This window comes from Petaurus breviceps, unplaced genomic scaffold, assembly GCF_028583685.1.
Source record: "Petaurus breviceps papuanus isolate PSGF00001 unplaced genomic scaffold, PetGlider_PUasm1.0 90383, whole genome shotgun sequence".
In the NCBI taxonomy this organism is placed as follows: Eukaryota; Metazoa; Chordata; class Mammalia; order Diprotodontia; family Petauridae; genus Petaurus; species Petaurus breviceps.
The window spans coordinates 1,474,261-1,486,040 of NW_027187234.1; the positions used below are offsets into that span (position 1 = coordinate 1,474,261).

Here is an 11,780-nt window from a genome sequence, read left to right on the forward strand (position 1 = left end):
TGTCTCTCTCTCTCTCTCTCTCTCTGTCTCTCTCTCTCTCTCTCTCTGTCTCTCTCTGTCTCTCTCTCGGGCAATTGGGGTTAAGCAACTTGTCCAAAGTCACACGACTAGTGAGTGTATCAAGTGTCTGAGGCCAGATTTGAACTCAGGTCCTCCTGACTCCAGGGCTGGTGCTCTATTCACTGTGCCTCCTAGCCACCCCTCTCTTATTTTTTTATGAAAGACTTGTGTTTATCCTGTGACACTAATCACTCACGGTCCTGAAGGATTCTATTTCCCTCTACTCAACCTGAATATGAGATAACACCCCATCACAGAACTCACGTGGTATCTAATCCCAGTACATATGCAGGAAAAAAAAAAACGCTCAAGCTATCATCTGAATCCTAATCTGAATCCTAATGGCAAAATTGTTTTTAATGCCAGGACACAGAAAAGGAGCCTTGGTGTGATTTGTGATCTCATTTACAATTGCAATGAAAAGCAGAGAGTAGAGGTTTCAATTGCAGTTTTTTTCTCCTTAAGCAATGGCATCTCAGAATTTCAGCAATTTAAAGTGAGAAAATTCTTATAGATCATGAAGTGCACCCCTTAATTTCTCAGATGCAGAATTTGTTCTAGGGTATATGCTGATATTAATGAGAGTTCATAGCTATTTTTTATTCCAGTTACATAAAAGAAATAGCACATGGGCGCACACTCATGTGTAATTTCATATTTTCTGCTGGCTGTAATCATTGATACACAACACAACTATTGGGAAAGAGAATTTTGAGTGAGAAGACACAAATGTGCATCTTTTTCTTTCAGCTGAAAGTCCTGTTTTTGCTTTGTTCTGCCCAAAGTGGTTCTTTTTTCCTTACCTGTTACTCTCACACCTTTGCCAGGCACCTATATCAACCTGTTGCCATTCTTGCTTACTTACCTTTTTAGGGTCTTCTATATTGTTTTTGAGGGCATGGAGGCCACAGACTAGGGTCAGCCCCACAGTCAGCAGTGGCAACTTCATCTTTTGAAGGATTTGTATTTGATGCTTCAGCAGCCCCTTAATGAGGGAGGATTCTGATGAATACTCTGGCTCTCTGGTCAGCTGGCTTTATATCTCAATCTGGGGCAGGGTTCCTGATGATGTGGCACTAAAGGGACACTAATCCTTCAAAGACTACTTTATTCAGAGTTACTATCCAGTTAGTAAGTGCTAGCCAAAGGTCCCAAGGACAGATTAGTAAGGTAGTTTTTGACAACAAAAATTTGACAATTCTGAAATGCAAATTTCCAAGATCAATAGCTAGTGTTAGGTTTGGCCAGCTTCTTTGGATCAACTCTCTGATTATCCTGAGACCAGAAAATACAGTTCCTATTTTTTTGTCCTTGTGTCAGTCAAGCAATTAACTTCTCAGAAAGGATTACACTGAGGTCACCCTTTTAAAAAGTGTTGAAATTTGCTTACAATGAAGCTAAAGTACATCCAGTCTTGTTTTTAGGTAATGTGGGAAGAATGCCCAAATAAAGAAACCTTTCTCATCACAATCTGGTAATTTTTTGTGTAGTTGTAGAAATTCAGTAAAAATTTATTAAGTGCCTACTCTTTGCAAATCACAATTCTAGTCATTGGCCAAAATGAAATGTTTGGACTTGATCTCCTTTGTGGTACTTATAGGCTAATACACAATAAAACATTCTGAGGACAACCTTTTTTCTTGCCTTTATCTTTGAATTTAAGGGAATAGATTGCTCCCAGAGATGAAACTCATTCTACCAGTATACTAATTAACACCTTGAGAATTTATTATAATAACGAGTTAACTGAAGGTGAGAGGTTAAAAGACTTGCACAAGTTCACTCTGTTAGTATGTATCAGAGGCCTTAATCTAGGACCCAATTTCAATTTGCCTTAAAATAAAATGTTATTCTATTTAAGATACATTTATTAACATTCGGTTATGTTCAAGTCAATGAAGTGCATTGACAGTAGCAATATAAAGGCACCAGGAAAACAATCCTTGTTCCCAAGGAAAATTCATTTGACTGGGTGAAGTTTACAGCTTGTATATAAGAAAGTAAATAAATCATTTATTTACACACATATGAAATAATTTCTAGAGAGTGAGAAAGTACCTTTAGTTATTAGTAGAGAGATCATTCCTCAGGAAGGATGATCTGTGCTTGGAAAGAACCACAAGGAGGACTTGAGGAGGGAAAGAAATCACTTTCTCAAAGCCATCGTGTCAAAAATTGAGAGTCCAACATAGTGAATAACTAGCAGTCCAGTTTGACTAGAATGGAGTGTGTGTGAAGAGGAATATTTTGATTAAAAAATCCCTGCAATTTGTGGAATGATCTGAAGGGCAGCTGCAGAGGACAATGAGTGTTGTTTTTTTTTTTTTTTACTGTAACACCGCTTCAGAATCATCGTGGAGACACTTTCCCAAAATCTAGATGTCATTGACATCATGGGACTATAGTATCAGGTGTTAACCTGAAAGTTTGGTTAAAAGAGACAAACAGCCTAGGTGACATACATTTATCACTTATTCCTTTAAAGCTAGACAAAATTAGCAAACTTGTATGTATGAGGAGCCAAAATCTAAGTTCTGACTGCCTGAAAAAAAGAATGAGAAAGCTCAAATACATTTTAGAACCATCCCAATTCAGGGTGGCTGTGTCACTCAAATTTATCATCTCCATATGGTTACTATCCATACCATAGGAAAGAAGTTTCTTAGTTGGAAATACAAATTGGCAAGACAACCAACAAAGCCGGGTCAGTTTGGAATTTATGATCTCAGGCTGTCTGTGTTTTCCTCCATATGGAGCATTTCCCCAAGAGAAGAGAAATCCCACTATTCAGCATTCTCTGGTCTCAACACTTTTTAAAAGGGTGACCTCAGTGTAATCCTTTCTGAGAAGTTAATTGCTTGACTGACACAAGGACAAAAAAATAGGAACTATATTTTTTGGTCTCAGGAGCTGGCCAAACCTAACACTAGCTATTGATCTTGGAAATGTGCATTTCAGAATTGTCAAATTTTTGTTGTCAGAAAGGTATTTTTAAAGGAAAGCAAAGAAGTCTGATTGATTAGTTCAGGCTCTGGATTTTTTCAGGGTCAAACATTGACATTAAATTATTATCATTTCTTCCTTTTGTTCAAAGAAAAATCTGTGGAAGACCTTTGCCTGTAGAGCAAAGAAGGTATGGGAAAAAAACAACCTCTTCTTTGGGGTTTTTCTTACCAAAATCCTTATCTAGGTGAATTCAGGGTTTTCCTGTTGCTTTCTGAAATAGGGGGCAAAAAAGCAAGAGGGACCGGCTACAAGGGGATCAAGGTGGGGAACACAATGTGAATACAGAGCAACCAAGTAAAAATAAGCGAAACCTGCCAAAGATATAAGTAACCAGTCTTAGATATGTAAGGCATTCAGGTAGGGAGGGAGTTGTTCTTCATGCAGGTCTAGTCCAGACTCCTGGGAAAACCATCTGCATCTGATGTGGTTTTTTTCCAGTCCCTCAGAAACTGGAGGGCAAGGTCTCCTATGGGCTCAGATATCCACTCTGGAGCAGAGGCAGTCTTTAGATGTGATAGATGGATCCAAAAGTCCATATCCATAAGCTGGTAGCTATGGTTGTAGTCGGACCTGACAAGGACTCCCAGAAAACATATGATTTGATACTAAAGGCACATAGAAATGGTTCACTTCCCACTCATGCAGGGCTAGGTTCAAATAGTACAATAAAGTTTTTCTCACGATTTAAAAAATTGTATAATTACATTAAATCGGGTATAGATTAAATTGCTTAGATAACTCATAATAGACTAATTCTGGGAAGGGAGATTTACATGTCACTAACATAACCAAGAAAACTTATACACAAATCATACAGATCAATAAAATAATTATTACCAATTTTAATTAACATCAAATTTCTTACATCCCAGTGACCTATTCCCAATATTCCTTTAAACAACACTTTTTGAATCCCAGATGCCTCATGTAGTCACACAGTTCAAAAGGGAGTTTTGCTTCTCCATTTCAGATCTAGAAGTTCCCAGATAATTTTGGCTTAATATTAATCACTAAAATCAATTAATTTTGGTTTCCCATTTCTGAAACTTCAGAGAATATATTATTTGCTCTTTTTGTCCTTACCTAAATCCTGTACCTGGTATAAAAATCTTTTAAAATGTGAGGATCTAACCATAAAATGAGTTCATCTGTCTTTTAAAATTATCTGAGACTTTAAAAAAGAGAAAAAAATAATTTCACTTTTACCACTCTTATACAATTTTTGTGCAAAAATCCAAACTTGAGATCTTATTACCAAAACATGCTTAAAGCTTACATTTCACAATAGAAAAAATTTTCAAATCAATCTTATACATTTGTATATAATTTTTGGAGGAATTAGTCTGATCCTGTTACTTTTCTCAAATTTTGCTATCCTCTTTAATTAGACATCTATCACATTACATCTTTGTCTTATTACTTGGTTTAATAATTTCCTTCTTTGGAGGATGTTATCTCTATATTATATTTGTTTGACCATGAATATAGGTTATAATTGTAAGCTATTCATTTTTGCACCCTATTATAGCAACTCAGACAAAACTTCTTGATTATATAAGTTTGCTATAAAAGAAAAAGAGGGACAATGTCATATACCATAACAGAAAAAAAAGAACTTCCTTAGCTCTGCTTGATTCCAGGTATGAGTCATATCTACTAGACAATCATGTAGCCACTAGGAGATGAAAGCAAGGCTTAGGAGTAATCAGGTGGTGAATTTTACTTTTCAAAAAAGAAAAAGCACAATTGAAAAACAGAGTTAAGAAGATCCTACCTAGACAGTGTCCAAGGTTGTCTTCAAAACTTTTCCTAGGCACAGACATCCACCTCTAGCAATTCTCAATCTGCAGTCCATGCCATTCTATTATAGGATATATGACAACTATTCCTGTAATCAAGGCTTAAAATAACAGTAAATTGCAGGCCCCAAAAGCCTTAAATAGCAAATAAATATGAACTGATATCCTTCAGATAGGGCCATCTCAAATTTGATTGTTATTAACTAGAAAAATCAAGTTACATAATCTTTCTGCCTTCTTAAATACTTCCTCACACTCTCTTAACATACTTAAATCATCTGAAACTGTCACAAAGATATGCAGAAGAAACTATCCAGAGACCAGAGGGGCTTGGATAAGCCTGCTTTGTCCCCAAACCTTTTTATCTGATTTCCATATTTCTAATCAATTCTTTATTTACCTTTCCTAATCTCTCAAACCCATCTTTTAGTTTATTCAGTTTTCCTTTACATTTTAACCATAAGACAAGATATTTCACAAGTTATAATTCTTTTTACTAACATAACTGTCTGTGCTGGAATCTCAGCTTAAACAAAGCAAAGAGGTTAATGACTAACCTCATCAGCTGACAGATTTACACCTTTGTTCACAAGTCTGCTAATTCTTTCCTAATTATACTCATTCTGGAAGAATGAGATACTTCAGGAATTTGAGTCTTTTACATATATGTTCAAATACAAATTTAACTCTTGCATAGGCCATGGAATAACTACTAATTCAGATTTAAACAAGATCTTTTCTGCTTTACAGCTCATTACATTAATTTAACAATAACTTATCTTAAAAATTTAGCTATAAATTACTTTGAAAATTTAGTAGATCTTCAGACAAAACATCACACAAGATTTTTCAAGATATCTCTTCTAAAAGTATTTCCCTTTTTTAAAAAAAAACAACTTAAATTTATCCTGATGCTAAGAGGAATAATCACTAAACTTTTATAAAGAAAATCAGTTGGAAAGTTTTAAATGATATCACTTTCTTCCTCTTTAAAGCAAAAATAAATCTTTAAAACTGGAATTCATTAAACTAAGTTAGTGTAAAATGTCCTTAAGTAACACAAATTCCTAAAGTATTATACAGAATTCCTAGATTATAAAGTTTCTTAGTAAAAAAGGAGATTGATTGTAATGGAGATTTTTTTATAAGCCAAAAAGCACATACCCCATTAAATTAGCCTTATCAGTAATTACTTACATTCTGGAATCTCACAGATAGTTAATTTGGTGATCCATAAACCTTCAAATTAACATAAATAAATCCTTAGATGAAGCAGGCTTGAAAACCACATCCCTATTTTGTTCCTCCCAAGGTTTCTCATTTGCTTAATAAGAATTCTACACCACTGAAACTTCAGCACAGAATTTAAAGAACTTCAGGTGAATGCATTTCTAAATCACCTTGCAGAGAATCATTCACCTCATCATTACTAATGTGGAAAGAATAATTTTAAGCCTACACATAAATTTCCATAACAGCCGAGATTTTAAATGGACAATCTGTTATCATTGTAAATATCAGTAGTATTACTACCATACAATTTAAAAATATAGAAACAATAAACTTCAATTGCATTTCCAGATTACCACATATAGAAATCATTGATCTTATTAGTCCTAGTGTTCTAAAACCATTTCAAAGTTAGAGAGATAATAATGTTGTATCCAACATATGCCAGTTATTATATTAAATATTTTATAATCATTATATAATTTTATATTATTATTATATCATCATAATAATCATTTTCCCTTCACAAATCAGGAAATGGGTCAAATAGAGATAAAATACATATTTTTGCAACTAGAACAGAAAAATATGGAGTTTACCTGGGGCAGAGGCTGGCTTCCCAGAAGTGATCATTTTTAGAGGCTGTACTTAAAGAATTCTTGCCACAGCCTTGATCCATTCATCTCTCACTTTCCCACACAATTGCAGAATTAGTTTGCAGCTACTGGAATAGGATGGAAAGAATGTATAGGACCTGAGTGACATTTCCAAGCTTTGCTTAGAATCATGGGCTACAAGGTGCCCAGGAGCACAGGCAGTTAGGGCTACTGCCAGTCTGTGTGTGATATCCCTACAATTCTCCTGCATTTTCTTCTCTTAATCTGATCTGGGATGAGAAGGGTAACAAGAACTCTTGTAACTGTTAAAAGTCCTTATACAAGTTACCCTTTTAACTTTGGGTAGGGAGTGGGGAAATGCTAAGTGATCACAACTGGAAGGAGGTGTTTTAGCATGGGTGAGCTCCTGGAGTTACCTATAGTCTTGGGAGTTTTCTTCAGCAATGCCAGTATAATCAATTTCCAGTTTCTCAATGAATAATCCCAGAATCTGATAAGATGTTTTTAACTATATCTAATGTTTCATTGTAGTTCTAGGTTGGCCAGACCAGAAACCACAAGGAAAAGAGTCCTACAGATTTGTTTGTTTCCCTAGCTGCAGCCCTTAGAAGACTCTAGCTGCCTGTATTTTAGATCTTACAAGATAACAGACTCATTCACAGCACATATGATACAGACACAGAGACACACACTGACAGGCAAACTGACAATTAAGATATGACAAATATAAACAGAGCTCACAATTAATGACAGAGAGAGGGGGAATTAGAGATGATACAAATCCCTATCATGAACTGGCTATTCTAGATGTTTTGTTGGCCTTTAAACTTAATTTGATTTTAAGATAAAGTAACTTTGACTGGTCCAAAAGAGCCCTATTGTGGCCAACATAATTTGGGCTATCTTTAGTTAACTGACACTAGGTTGGATCCCAATGAGGCTTGCAGAACCCTCCTACAGTGTAAAGAGTTAGCTGGTCTCGCTGATTTTTCTTTCTATCTAGAAGTGGAGATCTCTCTAAGGTAAGTAAAGCTCTGCAGGTGCTGTGGCAGCTATTTGAAAGCAATCAGAATCCTGTTGTTGTGATGAGCTGGAATGGTGTTAACACTACCTACCACCTGAGTGGGGAAATCCCTCGGGATCTTGAAGCATTGCCCTCTACCTCCCTCCCTGACTTAAAAGGGGAAAAGTCCTCAGAGCATCAAGAGAGCTGAGGAACTTGAAAGTTCTCTGACTTATGGGAAAGGTTGTCACAGAAGTGTTTTAGGCTTTTCAGAACCCATCCAAGGTATTTGACCTAGAAAGATGCAGTCCCAGGCTTAGGGCTTCTGTTTCACTGAAAGATTACAAATGGCTGCTTTACTAAAATAATTTAACATCATTTCATCAGCTACAGAGTAGCAGAGAAACAAAAGCAGTAGGGAGTAAAAGCAGGAACTTGCTTGAGCTCATCTCCCAATCACCTCCAATACCTGTAAAAAATGACTCTAAACAAGTTTTAGAGCTACAGAACAAACAAAATAAAGTGAAATGCACCTCTAACTGAAGGCAGCCTTGCAAACTGAAAGGAAGGGTCTATTGCACAGGGATGAGAGCAAAATGTAGTCTCACGTGGGCCATGCTGGCTCAAACCAGCAGCAGAAACCAGACTGGAACAGATCTCAGGGGACTCAATCACTGGCAGCTGTGGTGGTTTCTAGACTTCTCAACCCACAAACACCAAAGACAAAGTAAAAGGTCAGTGTGGAAACACTTTTGGACCTGGGTGAGAGAAGAATGCGGTACTGCCCTTGCTCTGGGGTGGTGGACATGGTTTTGCAGTAGCAACAGGAGCAGCAGTAGCTGCTTCTGCAGCTCCATGCCCACAGATGCTGGGGGGACCAAGTGGCTGATCAGATGTAAATTGCAGGAATCTCTTTGCTGGCACTGAGGCAGGATTCTTTTGTTTTGCTGTGTTTAGATATGTGTTGTAGTCTTGGGTGGCAGTGCAGGGCTGAGGAGGAATTATGGCATGGCAGAGCTTGTGAAGACTTGGAGAGGGAGTCCTCCTCACAGTTCTGAGGCAGGTGCCTAGAAAAATATCTGACAACAGCTGGAAAACACCCTAGAAATTTAGTACAGAGCACTCTCCACTCTGGAAACAGAGTACTATTGTGGCAAAGAGCTCAAAAGTCAAGTAATTGACTGGCAACATGAGCAAGCAGAGGAAATGCAATCCAATAGATTTCTATTTTGGGAACAAAAAGGATCAAAGCATAGAACAGGAGGAAGACAACAAAGTCAGAACTCCTGCATGAAAAGCTCCCAAGAAAAATATGAATTGGTTACAGGTCATGGAGGAGCTAAAGAAGGATTTTGAAAATCAAGTAAGATAAGTGGATGAAAAATTGGGAAGAGAAATGAGAATGATGCAAGAAAATCATGAAAAGAGAGTCAACAGCTTGATAAGGGCTATTGTAATAGTCATGAAATGTGAAGATCTCTTTGTATTGCCAAACTAACAGGTACTTAGCACTTAGTGTCAAGCTAATTATATTGGGGTGGAGTCAAGATGGCGGAATAGAAGCAGGACCTCCCTGCTGCTCTGGCTTCCACCTTCCACAGTCCATGTAAAAAGGGGACTCTAAACAAACTTTGGAGCTGCAGAACCCACAAAATGACACAGAGAATCTAACCTCCTGCTGAGGACAGCCCAGCAGGAGAGATAATTTAAAAATTATTGGACTACCTGAAAGCCATGATCAAAGTAAGAACCTAGAAATCATCCTCCAGGAAGTTCTCAAGGAGAACTGCCCTGATGTTTTAGAACCAGAGGGCAAAATAGAGGTTGAAAGAATCCACCAATCACCTCCTGAAAAAGATCCCAAAAAGAAAACTCCTAGGAATATTATAGCCAGGTTCTGGAATTCCCAATTTAAGGAGAGAATATTACAAGCAGCCAGGAAGAAACAATTTGAATATTGTGGAAACACAATCAGGATAACATGGGATCTGGCAGCTTCTACACTGAGGGATTGAAGGGCTTGGAATATGATATTCTGGAGCTGGGATTAAAACCAAGAGTCACCTACCCAGCAAAACTGAGTATCATGTTTCAGGGGAATATATGGTCATTCAGTAGAATAGAGGACTTTCAAGCATTCTTGCTGAAAAAAACCCAGAGTTGAATAGAAAATTTGACATTCATATACAAGAAGCAAGAGAAGCATGAGAAGGTAAACAGGGAAAAGCAATCATAAGGAACTTATCAAAGTTGAACTATTAACATTCCTACATGGGAAAACAGTAATTGTAACTTATGAAATTTTACTCAGTAGTTGAAGGGGATATATATATATATATATATATATATATGTATATATGTATATATATGTATGTATATACATATGTCTATATTTGAGGTATATGGACATATGAATATATATGTGAATGTGTGTATATATGTTTACAGGTATACATAGATAGAGGGCACAGGACCAATTTAACAGGAAGGGATGATACTCAAAAGGTGAAATTAAGAGGTGAAAGAGGAATATAATGAGAGGAGATGGGGAGAGACAGAATGGGGTAAACTATCTCATATAGAAGAGTCAAGGGAAAATGGTTACAATGGAGGGGAAGAATAGGAAAGCAAAAGGAAATGGGTCAACCTTATTCCCATTGAATTTGGCCTGAGGAGGGAATGAAATACACACTAAATAGGGTATCTCACCCTACAGGAGAGTAGGGGGGGTAGGGGATGAAAGGGGGGATGATGGAAAGGAGGGCAGGATGTGGGGGAGGGAAGTTGGAAGCACCCACTTTTGAAAAGGGACAGAATCAAAGTGGAGAATAGAACAAGTGGGAGGTGGGATAGGAGGGAGGGAAATATAGTCAGTCTTTAACAATATATCTCCTATGTTATTGTTTTGCATTAGCCACACATGTACAACCTATACTGAACTGCTTATTTTCCCAGTAAGGGTGGGTGACAAGGGAGGAAGGGAATGAATCTGGAATTCAAAATTTTAAAATAAAATATTCAAATATATATATACATATATATATTATTAATACTGTTTTACATGTAATTGGGAAATAAGATATACAGGCACTGGGGCATAGAGATCCACTGGAAAAGTCGAAATGGGTATGGGAGAAAATATGGGAAAGAGCAGATTGGAGGAGGGGATATCCTGTGGGACTGATATTTTGGGGTGGTGGGTAGGGGAAAAATGGGGAGAAAGTTTGTAACTCAAAATCTTGTGGAAATAAATGATGTAAATCAGAAGTAAATAAAGCATTAAAAAATAATGTGTTGTTTTTTTTTCTTTTTATGCCTCTCTTGAGTCTTCTATTTGAAGATCAAATTTTCTGCTGAGTTCTAGTCTTTTCAGCAGGGAAGTTTAGAAGTACACTATTTCCTTGAATATCCATCTCCTCTCCTGAGAGATTACACTCAGTTTCACTGTGTAGCTGATCTTTGGTTGTAATCCTTGCTCCTTTACCCTATGGAATATCAACTTCCATGTTTTCTGATCTTTCAGTGTAGAAGCTGCAAGGTACTGCAAAATGCTCACTGGGGTTCCACAATATTTGAATTGTTTCTTTCTAGATACTTCAAGTATTTTCTTTTTGACCTGATAATTCTGGAATTTGGCTACAATATCCCTTGCTGTTTTCAATTTGGGATCTCTTTCAGGAGGTGATCAGTGCATTCTTTTAATGACTATTTTGCCTTCTGGTTGTAGGACCTCAGAGCAGTTTTCTTTGGTGATTTACTGAAAGATGCTGTCCAGGCTCTTTTTTTCATCATGATTTTAAAGTAGATAAATAGTTTTAAAATTGTCTCTCTGGATCTATTTTCCAAGTCTTAGCAATGAGGTATTTTACATTTTCTTATATTTTTTCATTCTTTTGTTTCTGTTTCACTGATTCTTGATATCTCATAGAGTCCACTTGCTTCCACTTGCCCCATTCTAATATTTAATGAATTGTTTTCTTCTATTAGATTTTGTATTTCCTTTTTCACTTGGTCCATTTTGCTTCTCTCTCTCTCTCTCTCTCTCTCTCTCTCTCTCTCTCTCTC

At 36.8% G+C, this 11,780-nt stretch overlaps 1 protein-coding gene across 1 annotated transcript in view; it reads right to left on the bottom strand.

Annotated features, from left to right (window-relative positions):
- The window catches only part of LOC138177291 (major urinary protein-like), a 7,743-nt gene extending 6,734 nt beyond the window's left edge, over positions 1–1,009 (bottom strand). Inside the window, exon 1 of the mRNA XM_069108401.1 lies at positions 926–1,009. Coding sequence (XP_068964502.1) covers positions 926–1,009 — 84 coding nt within the window. The remainder of the gene's footprint in view (positions 1–925) is intronic.
- Positions 1,010–11,780: the final 10,771 nt, after the last annotated feature.